General features: G+C 25.9%; 1 protein-coding gene across 3 annotated transcripts in view; it reads left to right on the plus strand.

Moving 5' to 3' along the window:
- The window catches only part of LOC111622744 (cell division cycle and apoptosis regulator protein 1-like), a 60,759-nt gene that overhangs the window by 18,991 nt on the left and 16,898 nt on the right, over positions 1 to 24,870 (plus strand). For all 3 annotated transcript variants that reach the window (XM_023365161.1, XM_023365163.1, XM_023365164.1), the window contains 14 exons: positions 1,933 to 2,047; positions 2,128 to 2,320; positions 2,589 to 2,868; positions 4,027 to 4,252; positions 4,343 to 4,623; positions 10,047 to 10,161; positions 10,242 to 10,434; positions 10,703 to 10,982; positions 12,141 to 12,366; positions 12,457 to 12,737; positions 15,647 to 15,857; positions 16,940 to 17,026; positions 23,449 to 23,658; positions 23,729 to 23,920. In XM_023365161.1, coding sequence (XP_023220929.1) covers positions 1,933 to 2,047; positions 2,128 to 2,320; positions 2,589 to 2,868; positions 4,027 to 4,252; positions 4,343 to 4,623; positions 10,047 to 10,161; positions 10,242 to 10,434; positions 10,703 to 10,982; positions 12,141 to 12,366; positions 12,457 to 12,737; positions 15,647 to 15,857; positions 16,940 to 17,026; positions 23,449 to 23,658; positions 23,729 to 23,920 — 2,890 coding nt within the window. The remainder of the gene's footprint in view (positions 1 to 1,932; positions 2,048 to 2,127; positions 2,321 to 2,588; positions 2,869 to 4,026; positions 4,253 to 4,342; positions 4,624 to 10,046; positions 10,162 to 10,241; positions 10,435 to 10,702; positions 10,983 to 12,140; positions 12,367 to 12,456; positions 12,738 to 15,646; positions 15,858 to 16,939; positions 17,027 to 23,448; positions 23,659 to 23,728; positions 23,921 to 24,870) is intronic.

Genomic DNA, 24,870 nt, shown 5'->3' on the forward strand with positions numbered 1-24,870 from the left:
TGTCTCTGTTTATAGTCTGTCTGTGCAATTTTTTTGCAGCAGCTGAGAATATGATCAATAGTTTCATCAGCTTCTTTACATAATCTGCATGTTGGATCATCAGCAGATTTTTCAATTCTTGCCTTAATTGCATTTGTTCTGATTGCTTGTTCCTGGGCTGCAAAAATCAGGCCTTCTGTCTCCTTCTTCAATGCTCCATTGGTAAGCCATAACCAGGTTCTTTCTTTATCCACCTTTCCTTCAATTTTGTCCAGGAACTGTCCATGTAACGCCTTATTACGCCAGCTATCAGCTCTAGCTTGTAATGTAGTTTTCTTATACTGATTCTTTGTCTGCTGTGCTTTAAGGAGTTTTCTATCATTGACAGCAATCAATGCAGGCTCACTACTGTCCTTGACGTATTCTGCCAGTGCATATTTTTCTTCTTCAACAGTTTGTTTTACTTGTAATAGGCCTCTACCACCCAACCTTCTAGGCAGATACAACCGGTCTACATCGCTGCGCGGATGTAGCGAACAATAAATGGTCATGAGTTTTCTTGTTTTTCTATCGAGATTGTCCAATTCTGCTTGTGTCCAGTTTATAATACCCGCAGTGTATCTAATGACAGGTATAGCCCAGGTGTTCATGGCCTTGATCGTATTGCCTCCATTGAGCTTGCTTTTGAGAATCTTTCTAATCCTCTGAGTATACTCTCTGCTAATGACAGTTTTCACTTGCTCGTGCCTGATACTGTCCAGCTGTAGTATGCCCAGGTATTTGTAGGCTTCTGGCTGGTGGCACTTTATGGTTTGACCATTATTATTATTATTATTATTATTATTATTATTCAGCAAATTTGACACAAACCAGCCAAAATAGTACCTGTAGTGATTGGAACACTAGATGCTATACCAAAAAATCTCCACCAGCATTTAAAAACTCTCAACATCAGCAAAATTACCACCTGCCAAATGCAAAAACCTGCACTTCTTGGATCTGCCAATATCTTATACTAGTACAGTATATTACACAAGTTCCTAGGAGGGGCTCAATTCAAATGTAATCTATTACCAGCAGGAGATCTTGTTTCTGTGTTTTTTAAGTCAAGATAAATTATTTACATAATGATGATAATGTTATAAGTGAACTAATAATAAAAATTAAATTAGTTTCCTGTGAAGATTTCAATATTTAGTTTTTATGATTTTTTGGTGTCTGAATATGGTTATTTTTCAGCTTGTTTCCATAAACCTAAGTGTTATTGTAATTAACTGTGGTATTTTACTGTATGTTAATTTGATGTGCAACATACCTAAGTAGTGTCTGTGTATTGTATTATGGCATGGTAAAACTATTACAGTAGACATACATATGCAATTTTATATAGGATTATGTGCAGCCTTAGGAACCATACATCATTATATACATTATTTCTCATGTTTGAGTTATGACTAATTCAATATTCTATAAGTCCTGATTTAAGACAGAGGTCTTGGAAGAGTCTGTACTGCTATAGAACTTGTAGATAGATGGATAGGTATTCATTTGGAGCTGTTTTAAAAGATTGAAAACTATAATAATAAATTAAAATTTGTTAATTATTAAGGTTTGTAGATTTTAAGACGAGAAACGGAAAATCTAATTGAAATTTTGTAAAAGATTGATCTCTCGTATTCAATTTTTGGCATATATTTTAATAGTCTAAAATACTTTAGACTTTTATTTATTTTAAATATTTGACTTTCTATTAAAACTAAATTAAATATATACCATTAATTAATTAATATTCAATGATCAGCATATAATTGATTATTTAATTTTATATGTTAAATGAAATTTTATGTTTTTAAAATTCAGTTTCACATATCTATTTTAGAATTTGGTTTTATTTATTTTAATTGGGAATAAATATTTGAATGAAAATTGTTTTCATTTTTCCATATATTTTAGTGTTGTTAAAGGAAGTGCTCCAAAAGTAGGCGAAAGAGTATTAGTTGAAGCAGCTTATAATCCTAATATGCCATTCAAGTGGAATGCCACTCGTATTCAAGTTCTTCCTAATCAAGTATATTTGTTGCATATTTATTTTATGATTAAACATGATTATTAAATATAATTACTAAATAATGTTGAATTGTTTTTCAGTTAAATGTTTTACCATCTGCATGTAATCGATCTATGCTTGCAGCAGCAAATACTCTTGCTGCAAATCCTAATGTATCTGCTGCAGGTACAGCTATGACATTAGCTTTAACTCAAGGTATTCAAAATAATATTGCTGCTATGGTTTGCCAGCCAGCTTCTGTTCAAAATACTTTTAGAAATGTTTCACAACTTGGTGAGAATAAATTCTGATTGACAATTTATTAATTAATTTTTTGACACAATCAACTTCTGGTGCTTATAATACAAAAAATGATCCATTGGGTAACCGTTCCATCACACCTGAAGAAGAACTCAGGAGTTGGAAAACATTTGTACAGTGTTCATTTCTTGTATTATACACACTTGAAGTTGGTTCTGTCTGTTTTTACATATATCCCATTTTGAAGTGGTGTATATATTTTGGTACTAAGAAATGTTATTTCATTTATTAATTTACACAGGTCAGTCAATAGGTCCCTCAAGAATATCAAATTCGCTACCGTCCCGACGTCATTCTCCACCTTTAATTAGAAGAGATAGAGAGCGAGAACGTGAAAACAGACGTGATGAACGTAGAGATCGTTTTAGAGATAGAGAATATGACCGAGATCGTTATTCCCCAATTCCTTCTAGAAAAAGATCTCATTCACCAAAACGGACAAGTCATAGTCCAGCGCGTAGAAGGCCTAGAATCATTATACCAAAGTATTCTGTACAGCTTCCTAAAATATCCCTTGACATGTATGTATAAAGTTTATATATTTGGATATTATTTTATTTTCGGGCTTGAATATTTCCTGATTTCTTAATATTAGTGAAATGTTATCAATATTTGTTGATTTTATTTTTTTATAAATTTGATTATAGATATTGAAAGATGGTGAAAGTTATTTAATGAATGCTTGATAATTTTACTAATAAAGTCTGTAATTTGTTATATTTTTCGGTTTTGGCTAGGTTAGCATTATAATTCATAGTTAGGTTTTATAACTACTGTGCCGATCACTTCTCTACCTGATTTAATCACTTATTTTTGTGATTACTATGTGATAACAGAATCTATCTATGAAATTGAATGAAAGTTTACAAAAAATTGTCAACGGATGAAGTTTAAGTGTTCTTTATTCTTAGTCCCTTTTCATATACAATCAGAAAATAATAACAAAACTTTCTAAGTTCATACTTATTGTCCCAGCTATAATTTTTATTAAATGTATAATTTTTATAATTGATTGTGCTACCACCAGAAGGAAGATTGTAATGTTTTACATGTTGATATGGATGAGAAACCTCTAAATATAGGTAGACTCTGCCATGAAACTGTTATTTCCTGATGGTGTATGAAAAGGGACTAAGAGTAGAGGACATTTTTAAAGTTTGTTCATTGAGAATTTTTTATAAATTTTCCAAGTTCATATTCTTCGTTTATTATCTTTTTTGTTCAGTAGTCATACATATCTATTGTTTTTGTCTGTCATTAATGTTCAGATGTGCTACATTTGGTTGGTAATATTTTGAGTTTTTAAAACATTTAGATTGAATTTTGAGAAAGAACAATTTCATACAACATGTCTCAGAAAAGTGATTGAAAAAATTTATAATGTAGAATTTTATAACATGGAAGTTTGATTTATTTGGTTTGTTATCTTGTAAAAGCTTAGAACCAACTATCAAGTTAAATTATTTACTTGTACAATAACTAGTTTCAATTTAAATTTAATTAAATTTTAGCATTCCATTTTGGTTTTTTGAGTAATTTACTCTTCTAATTACTGTTATTATCATTAGTCATAGAGATTCAGTGAAACTGCTATTCACTGAGTAACTTTTCATAAATATAATATATTTTTAATTATACTTTGAAAGTTCGTTAATATATATACATATTTATTTTTATAGGAAAGAAGGTAATGTAACTGAATTCCGAAAGCGATATACTAATATGTATATTCCATCAGATTTTTGTAATGCACATATTCTGTGGCAAGAAGCTTTTCCTCCTCATCAGCCATTTAGTCTAGATCATCCATGTACATTTCATGTTATGCATAAAGACTTAAATCCTCTTAAAGAAAATGATGCAGTATTAGAACCTAATGATGCAGATTACCTCTTCAGTGCAAAAGTAATTTTATTTTAAGATAAAATATCTAAATTAATTTTATTTGTTTATTTTAAAAAGTAAAAGTTAATTCATGCATTATATTATCATTAGGTCATGTTGATTTCTGTTCCTCCAATTAAAGAAATGTATAAAAAGTGTTGTGCTTTAGCTGAAGATTCTGAAGATGCCAAAGAAACTCATGTTCATCCAACACGATTAATAAATTTTCTTGTCGGTTTAAAGGGTAAAAAGGAAACAGTAGCAATTGGTGGACCTTGGTCTCCATCTTTGGATGGTCCAAATCCAGAAGAGGATCCCTGTGTTTTAATTCGTACTGCCATTCGTACTTGTAAAGCTCTGACAGGAGTAGATTTGAGTGGATGTAGTCAGTGGTAAGTTATATATCTTTTTAGTGATATTATGATTGATTTAGGTTATTAATAAAATCTTTTTAAATTAATTTGGAGGTTTGAAAAGTGATATAAAGCATTTATGATCTACAGTTTGACTGAAAATGATGACAAAAAAAATCAACAAATTTTGAAGACATGTTTGAAATTTTTAAAGCTGTCAATAAATATATGTGTATTATGTGCAACTAAAATCAATTTTTCTCTCATAGATAATTCAGCAAATATCAAGCCATGGTATTGTTTAAAATTTGATATCCATGGAAATACTAAAGCCAAAATTATTATTTTTTTTATTTTTAATTATCACATTGGCATTTTTCACCAATTAAAACTAATTTTTCAGTATATTTTATAAGAAGCATATTGAGAATATAATAGAAAAATAAATATATTCATTATTGGATAGCAGAGTACAGTTCATGTATGTGTGTGTATGATTGAGTGAATGTTTGTTAGTTTGAATTGTGTTTTTCAACAGAAATAACGAATCTTAGAAAAACATTAAATACTAAATAAAATGTTACTTAAAAAAATTAAATATATAAAATCAATATAATTTATTTAAAAGTTTTACATAAATTAAGACGAAAAACTACTTAAATTTCATATGGGTCCTCAGAATGATAAATTTTGTAAATATATGAATACTTGTCTGCATCCAATAAAATAGTTTTTTAAATATTTTTAATTGATTTTGTGAATGAGTATTTTCACATTTCCATGATAAATTTTCATTTAAATTTATATTTAAATGAATACATTATAAGAATATATGCTAAGTAGTTATGTTTATATAATTTTGTAATTTTAATTTAGAGAAGTTTAGGGACAAGTTAAGATTCCTTAAGTTTTCTGAATTAATTAAAGGTACTATATCTGTATTTTGAATATATTTATATATACATATTTACATGTAAAAAGAAAGATTGCCCTAAATGAATATTTTATTTCCCTGCTAAAGACATGTTTATTTAAAAAAATATTTTTGAAACAAACAAAAATATATTCTTTTAAATTTAAAATTTTAATTTTTTTTTTAAAATATGTTTATAAATATTTTATATAAATTGTTTGATTTATTTTATTCTGGATTAATCTGAAATTTTACTTGATTTATACTTAATACTCAAATGAGAATTATTTTTAAATTATAATTCTTTTTTAAATTTTAAAGCAATGCAAGTCTCTTAACATGCATAAAATATTTTTTATTGTGATTATGATATTAAAATTTACAATAACTAAACATAATTACAATAATAGTATCAATGAACAAATAATGATACTTATACTTTTTTTCTTTTACATATCAAGATAATTTTAAAAAGAAAACAATTAAAATTAATATTTTAAAGATATAAATTATCATATGCAGTTTAAGAGATTATGCAGTTATTCAATTGGATTTTGATATTGTAATAATAATTTCTTCAGTTATTTTTTTTTTAATAAATGAAGAAATTATGTACAAGAAATTAATTAAATCATATTATTACTTTATCTGAAAATTTCATTAAATTGTTTTTATATAGTTATTCATAAAATTAAATGTTTCTATCCCAGAAATTTAAACATGCCATAATTTAGCAATTATAAAGTAAAATATAAATATCTCATACATGATTCAGAATAACAATATATATTGTATCATACTTATATTAAGTATAATACATTATAAAATATAGAAACTTATGATAACTTTTTATTTAAATTTCTCTAATTATTTTGCAAATAATTTTTATAAAAATGAAAATATTTTTAGTAATGCTAAATCTATTTCTGTAACAGTTTAAGAAGTCATATTTTAACAGATTTATGAACAATTCTAAATGCATTAAAAGTAATAATATGATTTAATGGTTAGGTTTATCATTTAAAACTTCATTAAAACATAGATGATGATAATTTTAATTGCAGGCAAGCAATCAGAAACTTTAGAAATTGTACACTTATATGTCATCATATATAAATAACAATAAAATGTTTATCTATTTTTTGAAGTATAAATTGAAAATTATTAAAAGAAGTAATAAAAACAGAAGAAAATATTAATAAATTAAATAGAGGATAACTATCTTATTAGTCATTTCTAACACAACTGAAGATGATAATTTTCCTGGAAATTTCTCTGATAAAATAATTTTGATGTGTATTTAAAGATTTGCTTCATATGTACAATTTTTATAATTTATTGATATAATTGAAGATAATATAAAAAGATTTTAAAAGTTTATTATAAATATTTATATAATTAAATGCAAAATGGAAATAACTGATAATGATGATAACATAATTTTTACTCATCTCACATATATTCAATTATATGATGATTGTGCAATAAATATATTTCAGTTTAAAAATAATAATGGCTATATGTGTTCATCATAAATTCTAAGTTTCTGCTTGTAGATTATATTGATAAAAGTTTTGTTAACTTATAAATAAAATGTTGAGTATGATCAAGTAATTGACAAGAAAAATACAAAAAAAGTACAAAATTTGTATTTAAAATAAAAATAATGTCTTTTAGCAGGTGTAATTTCCTTGTTTTGAGATATTTGGAATTCATAATAAAAAAATCACATTTTGTTTTAAATAAATTTTGATGTAAAATTTTGTCCCGAAACTTATTTTGTTTGTTTGTTTTTATTGTTTATTTGCCTGTGCAAAGTTTCATCATTTATGTGATGTCAAAAAATGCTGTTTTTCTACATTTTGTATAAAGAATATTTGGATAAAATATATTTTTTTGTTTCATCACAGGCAAATAAGCATGTAAACTTAGAATAAACTAAAATCGGAAACTTTACAGCTTTGCCAGGCAAGAGACATAAAAAAAAACCAGTTGACATAGCTGTCGCTGTCTTTCTCTCTGACCCTCCTTCCAGGTATCGATTTGTGGAGATCTACTATCACCGTGGAGAATCTGCCCACAAAGGACGTGTGGTGCCTGCGCGTGTTGAAACCGTGGTGATTTTCTTGCCAGACGTATGGAGTTGCCTGCCCACCCGACTAGAGTGGGATGGCTTGACGAACAGCTACAAAAAACAGCTTCAAAAGAATCTACATGAGGAGATGGAGGATGGGAACGAGATCCAGGCACTGATCATCTTCTTATTGATACTCATATTTCGGTTCTATTTTTCCTTCCTCTCAGTCATTTAAGGACTGCTGTCGCAGTGAAAAGAAGTAGTCAAGATCAATTATCCAATATTATTCTATTTATAAATTATTATAAATTATCCTGATTATCAAAATTTATTAAAAAATTTTCTAGAGATTGAAGAATATTGATCTTGACTAGTTCACTTCATTATCTTGTTAATGTTGTTACTTTTTTTGAGTCTCCTGTAAGGTCACGCTTCTGTGATGAGTGAAAATAATCCTGAGCCAGCTGCAAGTCATCTGAAATTTTTTTACATATTAGAAAAATTTTATTAGCTAAACACAAGGAACATTTCCAGGACAAAAGATTCATCACCAAAGGAGATTATTCATTTTACTTCCAGCTTATCAAAGAAGAAAACTACATCACAGAGTCATATTCTACGTTTTAATTTATTTTTTCTTCAAACTATTTTTTTTCTTCCCCCTCAAATTTTCATTAATTTCATTTTTTTATATTGTAACAAAAATACCATCCATCATATTGATTATATAGGGTGATTAAAAATTTTTCATTATCATCAAAAATTTTACTTTTATGTAAAATAAAAATAATTTTTTTAAGTTATGAAACTTTATTGATTCTGATTATATATGACAATTAATATTTCATATTGTACATGAAACTGAAATTTAAAAATGGATTACACAATATAACTTTTATACTTTTTGAAAAAGTAGTCTAAAAAATATTAAACATAGAAACATTCAGCTCAAAACATGATTAATTTTGAAATAATTTCTTAATTAAATTATTTTGTAATTAATATTATGAAAACAAGTTTATTTGGTTAATTTAAAATTAAATTTATCATATTTAATCAATGGAAAAATTATTAATAGTTTTTTTTTTTTTTTAATGGTTTATCTGAAAAATAAATTGTTGATAATGAAAGATTAATATTACTCTGTAAATCAGTAAAAAAAAAAAAGCTTAGAAACACAATTATTATTAAAATTTTTGAATAATTACTATTGTATTTGTGTTTATTTCATATTTGAATTGTTACTTTTAGGAAGAAGAGACTAATCATGAAGAAGAGGATGAAGAAGGAAAGAAAGAACCTACACATCATTCTGAACTGGATCCAAAAACAATGAAGGTTATTAACTATGCCAAAAAGTTATTGCTTGTAATAATTATGATTTATTCTGATTCTTAACCATATTTTTCTTAGCATATATTCAATATTTACATTGTCATTTATAAAAAACTTAATTGAATTAACTACATAAAGCAAAACTTAAAAGAAGAATTTTGTTTTCAGTAATAGTCTATAAAAACTGAATTCATTTATTTTTGTGATAGCATTAAAATTTTATGTAATTTAAATTTCTAATTCATCTCCATAATATTTTACTTATTTCCTAAAATTTGAACTTGTGAAGTTTCTAAATGGAGTCTGAAATAGAACTTATTTCTGCAAGATAATTTTAACTATGATTTGATTTGATTTGATATGACACTAACAAATTAAATGTAGAGTTTTTAAATATGATCCATTGAACTTTTTTGTAATACAGTAGAGTGTTGTTTATCCGAAGGTCGGTTATCCGAAGGAATTCCAGTCGACAAATTTAAATTTTCGCCAGTGCTGTGGCGCTGTAATCTTTGGCTATGTCTTCAGCTACTCAAATATTTTACGTTTTTGATACTAAATTAACTTTTGAAGTATAATTTTTTATTGTTTTTATATTTTTCAATATATTTATTTTGTTTGTACAAAATAAAAAATAATTTTTAATGATACAATAGTCTTTGTTAGGCTTAACATCGACAAAAATTCAACGTGAAACGAGACGCAACGGAGAAAAATTTCAACACGGGATAAATTAATATATTTTTTTGTACGTAATTGGTTATCCGAACAACCCCAGTCCCCAATTGATTCGGATAAACGACGCTCTACTGTAATACATAACTTTTCATTAAATACAAAATTACAATTTTAAGTCATGAATTCAAATCATTGATTGTTAAAATAAAATTCTATTAATTAAACTGATCAGACTTTATTAGTAGCTTCTAAACTTTTCTAATAATGTGTGTAATTTTATAATGTTCAGCAGTGGTATAGTTATATTTTAGGTATAGTTATATTTTATAGCATTACATTGTGTAACCTAATCGGTTCTTTAAATTTTAGGNCATATCTATTTTAGAATTTGGTTTTATTTATTTTAATTGGGAATAAATATTTGAATGAAAATTGTTTTCATTTTTCCATATATTTTAGTGTTGTTAAAGGAAGTGCTCCAAAAGTAGGCGAAAGAGTATTAGTTGAAGCAGCTTATAATCCTAATATGCCATTCAAGTGGAATGCCACTCGTATTCAAGTTCTTCCTAATCAAGTATATTTGTTGCATATTTATTTTATGATTAAACATGATTATTAAATATAATTACTAAATAATGTTGAATTGTTTTTCAGTTAAATGTTTTACCATCTGCATGTAATCGATCTATGCTTGCAGCAGCAAATACTCTTGCTGCAAATCCTAATGTATCTGCTGCAGGTACAGCTATGACATTAGCTTTAACTCAAGGTATTCAAAATAATATTGCTGCTATGGTTTGCCAGCCAGCTTCTGTTCAAAATACTTTTAGAAATGTTTCACAACTTGGTGAGAATAAATTCTGATTGACAATTTATTAATTAATTTTTTGACACAATCAACTTCTGGTGCTTATAATACAAAAAATGATCCATTGGGTAACCGTTCCATCACACCTGAAGAAGAACTCAGGAGTTGGAAAACATTTGTACAGTGTTCATTTCTTGTATTATACACACTTGAAGTTGGTTCTGTCTGTTTTTACATATATCCCATTTTGAAGTGGTGTATATATTTTGGTACTAAGAAATGTTATTTCATTTATTAATTTACACAGGTCAGTCAATAGGTCCCTCAAGAATATCAAATTCGCTACCGTCCCGACGTCATTCTCCACCTTTAATTAGAAGAGATAGAGAGCGAGAACGTGAAAACAGACGTGATGAACGTAGAGATCGTTTTAGAGATAGAGAATATGACCGAGATCGTTATTCCCCAATTCCTTCTAGAAAAAGATCTCATTCACCAAAACGGACAAGTCATAGTCCAGCGCGTAGAAGGCCTAGAATCATTATACCAAAGTATTCTGTACAGCTTCCTAAAATATCCCTTGACATGTATGTATAAAGTTTATATATTTGGATATTATTTTATTTTCGGGCTTGAATATTTCCTGATTTCTTAATATTAGTGAAATGTTATCAATATTTGTTGATTTTATTTTTTTATAAATTTGATTATAGATATTGAAAGATGGTGAAAGTTATTTAATGAATGCTTGATAATTTTACTAATAAAGTCTGTAATTTGTTATATTTTTCGGTTTTGGCTAGGTTAGCATTATAATTCATAGTTAGGTTTTATAACTACTGTGCCGATCACTTCTCTACCTGATTTAATCACTTATTTTTGTGATTACTATGTGATAACAGAATCTATCTATGAAATTGAATGAAAGTTTACAAAAAATTGTCAACGGATGAAGTTTAAGTGTTCTTTATTCTTAGTCCCTTTTCATATACAATCAGAAAATAATAACAAAACTTTCTAAGTTCATACTTATTGTCCCAGCTATAATTTTTATTAAATGTATAATTTTTATAATTGATTGTGCTACCACCAGAAGGAAGATTGTAATGTTTTACATGTTGATATGGATGAGAAACCTCTAAATATAGGTAGACTCTGCCATGAAACTGTTATTTCCTGATGGTGTATGAAAAGGGACTAAGAGTAGAGGACATTTTTAAAGTTTGTTCATTGAGAATTTTTTATAAATTTTCCAAGTTCATATTCTTCGTTTATTATCTTTTTTGTTCAGTAGTCATACATATCTATTGTTTTTGTCTGTCATTAATGTTCAGATGTGCTACATTTGGTTGGTAATATTTTGAGTTTTTAAAACATTTAGATTGAATTTTGAGAAAGAACAATTTCATACAACATGTCTCAGAAAAGTGATTGAAAAAATTTATAATGTAGAATTTTATAACATGGAAGTTTGATTTATTTGGTTTGTTATCTTGTAAAAGCTTAGAACCAACTATCAAGTTAAATTATTTACTTGTACAATAACTAGTTTCAATTTAAATTTAATTAAATTTTAGCATTCCATTTTGGTTTTTTGAGTAATTTACTCTTCTAATTACTGTTATTATCATTAGTCATAGAGATTCAGTGAAACTGCTATTCACTGAGTAACTTTTCATAAATATAATATATTTTTAATTATACTTTGAAAGTTCGTTAATATATATACATATTTATTTTTATAGGAAAGAAGGTAATGTAACTGAATTCCGAAAGCGATATACTAATATGTATATTCCATCAGATTTTTGTAATGCACATATTCTGTGGCAAGAAGCTTTTCCTCCTCATCAGCCATTTAGTCTAGATCATCCATGTACATTTCATGTTATGCATAAAGACTTAAATCCTCTTAAAGAAAATGATGCAGTATTAGAACCTAATGATGCAGATTACCTCTTCAGTGCAAAAGTAATTTTATTTTAAGATAAAATATCTAAATTAATTTTATTTGTTTATTTTAAAAAGTAAAAGTTAATTCATGCATTATATTATCATTAGGTCATGTTGATTTCTGTTCCTCCAATTAAAGAAATGTATAAAAAGTGTTGTGCTTTAGCTGAAGATTCTGAAGATGCCAAAGAAACTCATGTTCATCCAACACGATTAATAAATTTTCTTGTCGGTTTAAAGGGTAAAAAGGAAACAGTAGCAATTGGTGGACCTTGGTCTCCATCTTTGGATGGTCCAAATCCAGAAGAGGATCCCTGTGTTTTAATTCGTACTGCCATTCGTACTTGTAAAGCTCTGACAGGAGTAGATTTGAGTGGATGTAGTCAGTGGTAAGTTATATATCTTTTTAGTGATATTATGATTGATTTAGGTTATTAATAAAATCTTTTTAAATTAATTTGGAGGTTTGAAAAGTGATATAAAGCATTTATGATCTACAGTTTGACTGAAAATGATGACAAAAAAAATCAACAAATTTTGAAGACATGTTTGAAATTTTTAAAGCTGTCAATAAATATATGTGTATTATGTGCAACTAAAATCAATTTTTCTCTCATAGATAATTCAGCAAATATCAAGCCATGGTATTGTTTAAAATTTGATATCCATGGAAATACTAAAGCCAAAATTATTATTTTTTTTATTTTTAATTATCACATTGGCATTTTTCACCAATTAAAACTAATTTTTCAGTATATTTTATAAGAAGCATATTGAGAATATAATAGAAAAATAAATATATTCATTATTGGATAGCAGAGTACAGTTCATGTATGTGTGTGTATGATTGAGTGAATGTTTGTTAGTTTGAATTGTGTTTTTCAACAGAAATAACGAATCTTAGAAAAACATTAAATACTAAATAAAATGTTACTTAAAAAAATTAAATATATAAAATCAATATAATTTATTTAAAAGTTTTACATAAATTAAGACGAAAAACTACTTAAATTTCATATGGGTCCTCAGAATGATAAATTTTGTAAATATATGAATACTTGTCTGCATCCAATAAAATAGTTTTTTAAATATTTTTAATTGATTTTGTGAATGAGTATTTTCACATTTCCATGATAAATTTTCATTTAAATTTATATTTAAATGAATACATTATAAGAATATATGCTAAGTAGTTATGTTTATATAATTTTGTAATTTTAATTTAGAGAAGTTTAGGGACAAGTTAAGATTCCTTAAGTTTTCTGAATTAATTAAAGGTACTATATCTGTATTTTGAATATATTTATATATACATATTTACATGTAAAAAGAAAGATTGCCCTAAATGAATATTTTATTTCCCTGCTAAAGACATGTTTATTTAAAAAAATATTTTTGAAACAAACAAAAATATATTCTTTTAAATTTAAAATTTTAATTTTTTTTTTAAAATATGTTTATAAATATTTTATATAAATTGTTTGATTTATTTTATTCTGGATTAATCTGAAATTTTACTTGATTTATACTTAATACTCAAATGAGAATTATTTTTAAATTATAATTCTTTTTTAAATTTTAAAGCAATGCAAGTCTCTTAACATGCATAAAATATTTTTTATTGTGATTATGATATTAAAATTTACAATAACTAAACATAATTACAATAATAGTATCAATGAACAAATAATGATACTTATACTTTTTTTCTTTTACATATCAAGATAATTTTAAAAAGAAAACAATTAAAATTAATATTTTAAAGATATAAATTATCATATGCAGTTTAAGAGATTATGCAGTTATTCAATTGGATTTTGATATTGTAATAATAATTTCTTCAGTTATTTTTTTTTTAATAAATGAAGAAATTATGTACAAGAAATTAATTAAATCATATTATTACTTTATCTGAAAATTTCATTAAATTGTTTTTATATAGTTATTCATAAAATTAAATGTTTCTATCCCAGAAATTTAAACATGCCATAATTTAGCAATTATAAAGTAAAATATAAATATCTCATACATGATTCAGAATAACAATATATATTGTATCATACTTATATTAAGTATAATACATTATAAAATATAGAAACTTATGATAACTTTTTATTTAAATTTCTCTAATTATTTTGCAAATAATTTTTATAAAAATGAAAATATTTTTAGTAATGCTAAATCTATTTCTGTAACAGTTTAAGAAGTCATATTTTAACAGATTTATGAACAATTCTAAATGCATTAAAAGTAATAATATGATTTAATGGTTAGGTTTATCATTTAAAACTTCATTAAAACATAGATGATGATAATTTTAATTGCAGGCAAGCAATCAGAAACTTTAGAAATTGTACACTTATATGTCATCATATATAAATAACAATAAAATGTTTATCTATTTTTTGAAGTATAAATTGAAAATTATTAAAAGAAGTAATAAAAACAGAAGAAAATATTAATAAATTAAATAGAGGATAACTATCTTATTAGTCATTTCTAACACAACTGAAGATGATAATTTTCCTGGAAATTTCTCTGATAAAATAATTTTGATGTGTATTTAAAGATTTGCTTCATATGTACAATTTTTATAATTTATTGATATAATTGAAGATAATATAAAAAGATTTTAAAAGTTTATTATAAATATTTATATAATTAAATGCAAAATGGAAATAACTGATAATGATGATAACATAATTTTTACTCATCTCACATATATTCAATTATATGATGATTGTGCAATAAATATATTTCAGTTTAAAAATAATAATGGCTATATGTGTTCATCATAAATTCTAAGTTTCTGCTTGTAGATTATATTGATAAAAGTTTTGTTAACTTATAAATAAAATGTTGAGTATGATCAAGTAATTGACAAGAAAAATACAAAAAAAGTACAAAATTTGTATTTAAAATAAAAATAATGTCTTTTAGCAGGTGTAATTTCCTTGTTTTGAGATATTTGGAATTCATAATAAAAAAATCACATTTTGTTTTAAATAAATTTTGATGTAAAATTTTGTCCCGAAACTTATTTTGTTTGTTTGTTTTTATTGTTTATTTGCCTGTGCAAAGTTTCATCATTTATGTGATGTCAAAAAATGCTGTTTTTCTACATTTTGTATAAAGAATATTTGGATAAAATATATTTTTTTGTTTCATCACAGGCAAATAAGCATGTAAACTTAGAATAAACTAAAATCGGAAACTTTACAGCTTTGCCAGGCAAGAGACATAAAAAAAAACCAGTTGACATAGCTGTCGCTGTCTTTCTCTCTGACCCTCCTTCCAGGTATCGATTTGTGGAGATCTACTATCACCGTGGAGAATCTGCCCACAAAGGACGTGTGGTGCCTGCGCGTGTTGAAACCGTGGTGATTTTCTTGCCAGACGTATGGAGTTGCCTGCCCACCCGACTAGAGTGGGATGGCTTGACGAACAGCTACAAAAAACAGCTTCAAAAGAATCTACATGAGGAGATGGAGGATGGGAACGAGATCCAGGCACTGATCATCTTCTTATTGATACTCATATTTCGGTTCTATTTTTCCTTCCTCTCAGTCATTTAAGGACTGCTGTCGCAGTGAAAAGAAGTAGTCAAGATCAATTATCCAATATTATTCTATTTATAAATTATTATAAATTATCCTGATTATCAAAATTTATTAAAAAATTTTCTAGAGATTGAAGAATATTGATCTTGACTAGTTCACTTCATTATCTTGTTAATGTTGTTACTTTTTTTGAGTCTCCTGTAAGGTCACGCTTCTGTGATGAGTGAAAATAATCCTGAGCCAGCTGCAAGTCATCTGAAATTTTTTTACATATTAGAAAAATTTTATTAGCTAAACACAAGGAACATTTCCAGGACAAAAGATTCATCACCAAAGGAGATTATTCATTTTACTTCCAGCTTATCAAAGAAGAAAACTACATCACAGAGTCATATTCTACGTTTTAATTTATTTTTTCTTCAAACTATTTTTTTTCTTCCCCCTCAAATTTTCATTAATTTCATTTTTTTATATTGTAACAAAAATACCATCCATCATATTGATTATATAGGGTGATTAAAAATTTTTCATTATCATCAAAAATTTTACTTTTATGTAAAATAAAAATAATTTTTTTAAGTTATGAAACTTTATTGATTCTGATTATATATGACAATTAATATTTCATATTGTACATGAAACTGAAATTTAAAAATGGATTACACAATATAACTTTTATACTTTTTGAAAAAGTAGTCTAAAAAATATTAAACATAGAAACATTCAGCTCAAAACATGATTAATTTTGAAATAATTTCTTAATTAAATTATTTTGTAATTAATATTATGAAAACAAGTTTATTTGGTTAATTTAAAATTAAATTTATCATATTTAATCAATGGAAAAATTATTAATAGTTTTTTTTTTTTTTTAATGGTTTATCTGAAAAATAAATTGTTGATAATGAAAGATTAATATTACTCTGTAAATCAGTAAAAAAAAAAAAGCTTAGAAACACAATTATTATTAAAATTTTTGAATAATTACTATTGTATTTGTGTTTATTTCATATTTGAATTGTTACTTTTAGGAAGAAGAGACTAATCATGAAGAAGAGGATGAAGAAGGAAAGAAAGAACCTACACATCATTCTGAACTGGATCCAAAAACAATGAAGGTTATTAACTATGCCAAAAAGTTATTGCTTGTAATAATTATGATTTATTCTGATTCTTAACCATATTTTTCTTAGCATATATTCAATATTTACATTGTCATTTATAAAAAACTTAATTGAATTAACTACATAAAGCAAAACTTAAAAGAAGAATTTTGTTTTCAGTAATAGTCTATAAAAACTGAATTCATTTATTTTTGTGATAGCATTAAAATTTTATGTAATTTAAATTTCTAATTCATCTCCATAATATTTTACTTATTTCCTAAAATTTGAACTTGTGAAGTTTCTAAATGGAGTCTGAAATAGAACTTATTTCTGCAAGATAATTTTAACTATGATTTGATTTGATTTGATATGACACTAACAAATTAAATGTAGAGTTTTTAAATATGATCCATTGAACTTTTTTGTAATACAGTAGAGTGTTGTTTATCCGAAGGTCGGTTATCCGAAGGAATTCCAGTCGACAAATTTAAATTTTCGCCAGTGCTGTGGCGCTGTAATCTTTGGCTATGTCTTCAGCTACTCAAATATTTTACGTTTTTGATACTAAATTAACTTTTGAAGTATAATTTTTTATTGTTTTTATATTTTTCAATATATTTATTTTGTTTGTACAAAATAAAAAATAATTTTTAATGATACAATAGTCTTTGTTAGGCTTAACATCGACAAAAATTCAACGTGAAACGAGACGCAACGGAGAAAAATTTCAACACGGGATAAATTAATATATTTTTTTGTACGTAATTGGTTATCCGAACAACCCCAGTCCCCAATTGATTCGGATAAACGACGCTCTACTGTAATACATAACTTTTCATTAAATACAAAATTACAATTTTAAGTCATGAATTCAAATCATTGATTGTTAAAATAAAATTCTATTAATTAAACTGATCAGACTTTATTAGTAGCTTCTAAACTTTTCTAATAATGTGTGTAATTTTATAATGTTCAGCAGTGGTATAGTTATATTTTAGGTATAGTTATATTTTATAGCATTACATTGTGTAACCTAATCGGTTCTTTAAATTTTAGGGCTTATCTTTCCAATGAATAAGATATTAAAAACAAAAGTAATTTATTAAAATTATTGGTTTCTTTAATTGTGATGTCTTTGTTATTTGAACCTTTTTAATGTAATTTTTATGTATATTTTGTTTTATCATCATCAAACCCTAACTGAAGGACTCCAGAGTCTAAAATGCATTTTGGGTGTACTAGTATGTATTAATTAAAATTAAATCGTTGTAGATTTTATATACTAATTGTAAAATTTAGATATAAAAATAAACTACTTTAATTTATAATATCATCTTCACTGTGTGATAAGCTCTAAAATTTAGAGAACTGGTTACGTTCTCACAATTTAATGTAGTACTAAGGACAAAAATCAATGAATAATTGTAATAATAATATTTTACAAGTAATAATATATTGTAAATATGTTTTCTAAATTTCTTTATTTTATTTTAATTCTACTTTCAAAAATTCTAAACGTAATTTGATTTGCTGTTTAAATGAGATGAATTAATTCTAAATAAATTTCTCTATTCAGGAGTTTTTTAATTTTACAAAACACTTTAAAAAATACAAATATTTATAAAGGTATTTTTTTAAGAGTTAAAATTAATTTACATGTTTACAAGAAACATTAAAAATATATTGATGAACTCAGCTTTTCATTTTAACACTATGCAGCAACCATCTAAAAGTTATCAAAAGTGAATATAGAATTAAGCTTTCACTTAGACATCTACTGTTCAATTAAATATATAAATATAAAATTACAATGTTTAATAATACTTTGTTTCCGTTTGTTCATCCGTCGTTCGCTCCAGTTGACAGTCCACAATTTTACAAACACGGAGGCGACCTTTCTTTAGAGGCTACTGCCTGTGCAATAAAATGCAAATATGGTAAAAAAAACGTCCTCTGGTGCTATCACCATTTTCACATTTTGAAGAAAAATAATAAATATAAACATGGCTGATGGTATTACATTTAATTAAATATATAAATATAAAATTTCAACGTTTAACAATACTTTGTTTTTGTTTGTTCATCCGTCGTTCGCTCCAGTATACAGTCCACAATTTTACAAACATGGAGGCGACCTTTGTTTAGAGGCTACTGCCTCCGCAATAAAATGTAAATGTGGTAAAAAACATCCTCAACACGGAGGCAGTAGCCTCTAAAGAAAGGTCGCCTCTATGTTTGTAAAATTGTGGACTATCAACTGGAGCGAACGACGAATGAACATATGGAAACAAAGTATTGTTAAACGTTGCAATTTTATATTTATATATTTAATTAAATGTAATACCGTCGGCCATGTTTATATTTATTATTTTTCTTCAAAATCTACTGTTCAGTTAGTAATTACTTTTAATTACTAAGCACAACCTTTTATAATCTTTTAGTCTTCATATGCAAATAATTATAGAACATACCCTAGTAATTGGAGTCTCTATAAAATATGTATTCACTAAATAAAATGTTTATTGCCACTTGATGGATATCAACATCAAAGGTTGTCTAAATAAAAGTCTAATTCTACATAGTGTTTTAGAGATGTTTTGGAATGTTACTGAATAACCTTAAAAGAACATTGAGGCCATTAATGTTTTTCATGTTTCTTATAAACATATGGATTGGCTTTAGTTTTTACTTTAAAAAAATATATTTTTAAGTATTTGTTTTTTTTTTTAATTGAAATTGTTTTTTGTATTTAAGATGAAATAATCATGACAAATTCGTATCTGCAGTAGTTATATTAGTTATAGAATTATCCACAATTCTTTCCTAACTTTTTTCACAAAAAAACCATCTTTGCTTTCATTATTGATTTAATAAAAATGTAAAAATATGTATTAACATAAATTTATTAGAAGTTTGATAAAGAAAATTTCTAAAATATTGCTTAATTTCATATTAATACAATAGTTTTTGATTTAATTTTGATGATACAAAGTTTTTAATTGTATAACAGTTGAGAAATTTATACTATCAAAAAGTTTCATTCAAAATCGATATAAACTTGCATTACATTTCTTTGAGGAAAATTATGGAATATTTGTTTAATTGTATAGTCTATAATCAGTGTAATAATTATATAAACACAATTTTAATTAATCTATGAGCAAGACATGTTCCTGTGAATGAAGTTTACAAAAGCACAATTTATATTATCAGAAAAGAATATCTTGAATGACTGACTAAAATGAAATTATAAAGTACTATTTTTTCAGATTATCCAAATACTATTAACTTTTGTCATGTTCCTTTAAAGAATTTGATAATCAAAAATCTAGAAATGTCTTTAATTTTAAATTAATTTGCAATTGAAATCCATTTTTTTGGTAATTGTTATTTTTGTGATTTTCTGAGATTTTTCAAATTTTATGTGTGACTGATATTATTTATCTTTGCATAAAATTACATAAGATGGATTGTTTTGATATTTTAATTTCTACAAATTTATATTACAATTAAAATGCTAAAAAATGTTTTTTTTTCATTAATATTCGTATTAAATATATTTTTTTAATTTTTTTAGATTTTTTTACATGATTTCTAATACCTTGGTTTGTATTAAGATATGTCTTCAAATCACAATAAATAGAACTGTTTTATCTTGAAAATGGATCATAAGTTGGCAAGATGTTAAAATCTTTACAGATAAATAAATTGCTTATTTAAGGAAGCAAAAGATATATAATGAGAAGTGATTTTTTTTCTGTTATTTTGATCATTATTAGCTTAAATATATTGTTGAATAGTTTAGAACAAAATTTAAAACAAAGAACATTAACTGTAGTAATGCTGATATTCTAATAGTTAACACTGGAATAAAGAATTCTGTCATTTAATTCAGGTAGGCATTGTCTATTGTTTATGTTAATAATTATTTATTAAAATTTTGATATACATAAAAATGCACTAGTGGCTAGAACACACTTGAAAAATAATATGACAAGTGCTTAGTGCACACTCGACTAATAAAATTGTATTATTGATAAATGAAAAATAATATTTGTTAATTGAAAATGTTAATAAAAGTATATTTTAACAAAAAATTTTAATAATTAGTTAAACTTAAGACTTTACCTAGTTAAAAATTTTAAACCTAAAAATAAAGTTTAGAAATGAATGTTTCTTTTTAACATAAAATACATTTGAGTTTAAAAAGCAATGATTTAACTGTGATATATTATTATTTAATTTTACAGGATTTTCTTTGAGGAAATGGCAATATTTTTAAAGCATGTTTTAGAGGCCTAAAGGATTCAAAAATATCTTACAAACATAGCTCTTCAAATGCATTATTTCAGTGCCAGGAGTTAAAATTTACTAGCTACTTCTTAAAATGCTGCTCTGCAGAACTACTATGCACAGCTGAAAAGCTTTAAACTTGTTGCCCTTCAGTGTACTATGCTGTTCTGAAGTGCAAGCAAACCTTATGTTTTTGCAAAAGTATACAGTTCTGAAGTTAAGAAGCTAAAGGGCAGTGAGATTAAGGCTTTTCTGTAGCACTTAGTAGTACTGCAGATCTTCATCTTAAAAGATAGCTAGTCTGAATTTTAACTCCTCCTGGCACTGAAACAATGCATTTAAAGGCTATGTTTATAAGATATTTTTAAAATCCCTGGGTCTCTGGAACATCCTGAGTATTGTTTTGATTTAGCTTTACTATAAATAGCAGTTCAATATATTTATATTTAGTAATTGTAATGATAGATAATGAGACTATGCTGTTTAAAAAGTGTTCTAAATGCATATTGTACTATGCAGTTTATTTAATTATTTATTTGCATCATTAGACTTTCTGTAAAATTAAATGTGATTCTTGATTGCTTTCTCATCACATTTGTAATAATTCAAAATCTTATTTTGAATAATTAGAATTTTTTTCCTAGTAATCTATTTAAATTTAAATTTTTGTATAAATGGCGTAATCTTTACATAATAATGTGTGTAATTTTTTTTTGAAATCATCATTACACATTATTGTTTTTAGCAATAAAATCAGTTCTACAAAATACTGTATAGATCTCAATTAGTGCTTATATAAGAGTAATAAATTTTTATTTTTAAGCATTTTCAATGGATTTGGTTTGCTTTCAAGGCTGCATTTATAAAAATTTGTTTCAAATAATTTTAGCACAAGTCTGGAATTTGAACCATGCCTGTTTGGTTGAATTGTTGAAAGTATTTGTTGCTGGATATATTATAACTATAAAAGTTTATATGAAGAGTACATAAAATCTTTATGCAATCATAACATTAGTAGAATGCAATATATATTTACTACATTGACATATTTCATACTACATTTTTATTAATAAATTTCTATCAGCTTATAATGTAAATTCCATCCAATGCACTGAAAACTCTGGTGGAAAATAAATCCTTCACACTTGTACAAGAACTAGATGTTGTCATATAATAGTTCAATGACATTTGAAACAACTGGGAAAAGTGCATGATCTATCACCAGCACAACTTAATTATTGTGTCAATGTGTTCATTTCATCGTACTCTCGTTACCTCTGAGCTCAATTTTTGGATCAAATTGTATTGGATATGAAAAATGGATACAATATAAGAGTATTAAATGCTGTCATTAATGGCTCAGTCCTGGTGATAAAGCAGTACTTCAAAATGTATCACACCTTGCATATCCTGCCAAAGTGAGCAATATCATTCAATGAAGACATTGTTCACTGTTTGATATATCCAAGGTGTGATACATTTTGAGCTGCTGGGAAGGAATGAAACAGTCATAGCTGACGTTTACTATCAGAAAATGGGCTGTTTGAAAAAGTCCCACAAGAAAAATGTCTAGAACTGATCAATAGGTGACATGTTCTGTTCCATCAAGATAATGCTTATCCACACACAGCTCTTATAACATCTAAAAAATTGGAGAAACTTGGTTAGGAAAAAGTGATACATCTCCCATATTTCAGAGATGTTGCTCCTTGGATTACCACTTATTTCAGAGCATGAAAAATTATCTTGATGGAAAGAACTTCAATTCTCTGGAAGAGAATTCTAAATTATTTTTTTCAATAGGTTTTCAAAAAATTGCCTGAAAGGTGGCATAAGATAATATCTAATAGGGGGCAATACATTTATGATTAAAAAATAAAGATTTTGTAAAAGAAAATTTAATAAATTTTTTAATTTTTTCGTGCGGAATTTACGTTACAACCTGATAATTTAATTATTGTCTAAATAAGAAGCAGTTTAAAAATTTATTCAATTATGAAAAGTGTTTACTCTTTTATTATAATCAATTTTATTTTATTTTCAAGGCCAAGAAGATTAATATATTATACATTTAATGAGCATAAGTAAATATTCAAATAAAGTGTGAAATCTAAAATAGCAAATGTTCAATTATTTAACAGGTGAATGATCTACGGAGTGAATTAGATGCAAGAAACATGAGTACAAAAGGGCTGAAATCCCAGTTAATTGCACGATTATCTAAAGCACTGAAAATAGAATTGGAACGGGAAGAGAAACAAGAATCAGATCATCCACTAGAGATTGATGAGCAAGGAGAAGATGCAGATAAAAAAGAAACTGATGATACTGAAGATGAGCGAAAGAAGGAGGTTAATTGGTTTTTTTAAATTTATCCATTGAAAATTATTTGCAAAATAACAATAATTTATTATTTAATAGGAAGATGCTAGGAAACAAACTGATAAAAAGGACCAGGTTTCTTTAGATGAATATTATCAATTACCTGAAACACCTTCCATCATAATACATCCCTCTAAAACAGCAAAAAATGGAAAATTTGATTGCACAGTCATGTCTCTCTCAGTTCTTTTGGATTATAGGCAAGCAGATAATAAAGAACATTCATTTGAGGTAAAAATATTACATATATAATTTTTTATTTCTGAGCATTTGCATTAAGCTTTTTCACAATGTCACTATTTATGAATATGAATTTTTAATTATGAATTTATGTATTCTTTGAGCTTATTATGTATTTCTCAGAAATGTTTTTGAAATTTTTGCATGCAACTATTTCTGATGAATTTTCCCATTTAACAAAATTGCTTCACCAGTACAACACATTGAAAATATTTGCAAAACAAATAAAAGTTGTTTTTCATTTGTTTTTCTAGTTTACTGTTCATTCTTTCACATGACTGGTGTTTCAACAGGAGACAACCTGTACCAAGTATAAGATAAATCCATTGAAAAAATAAACAAACAAAACTTGACAAATATTTTATAAATACTAAGGGGGATTTCTTCCACTTGTTCAAAAATTTCATTGTGATTCATTAATTTTTGATGCTGCCCTTACATGGTGGAAAAACATTCAAGATGATTTTAAGCTAAGGGATGTTCTATATGTATAGAATAGATATGACTTAATTTTAGACTGGGTTTATTTTCCTTTTATTTATTTATTTATTTTTTCTTTTATATTTGTTATTGAAATGTTTTAAATAGGTAGTAAATTGAAACTTTTCTGTTAAAAATTACACATACAGATTCAGTTGTAGAGTATTAATTTGTGTTATGCTACTTTTCTGATGATTATATTCAGTCTAAAAGCAATTCAAAAGTAGATTCACTTGTATGTTTTTCTCACTTAAACAATATTTTTATCAGTTTCCTTGAAGAATTTATAAAAGGGGTTCAACTGTAATCTGAAATTGACATTCACTTTCTCTCTTTTAACTTTTTTAAATAAGATGATGCCTTCAATATTTCTTTATTATTTTGTCAAATGAATTCCAAACCACTCAAATTTGTTGTCATCATTTATAATTTTATTTATCTCTGGGAGGCGTTTCCAACTC

This window comes from Centruroides sculpturatus, unplaced genomic scaffold, assembly GCF_000671375.1.
Source record: "Centruroides sculpturatus isolate CEXI.00-Female unplaced genomic scaffold, Cexi_2.0 scaffold309, whole genome shotgun sequence".
NCBI lineage: Eukaryota > Metazoa > Arthropoda > Arachnida > Scorpiones > Buthidae > Centruroides > Centruroides sculpturatus.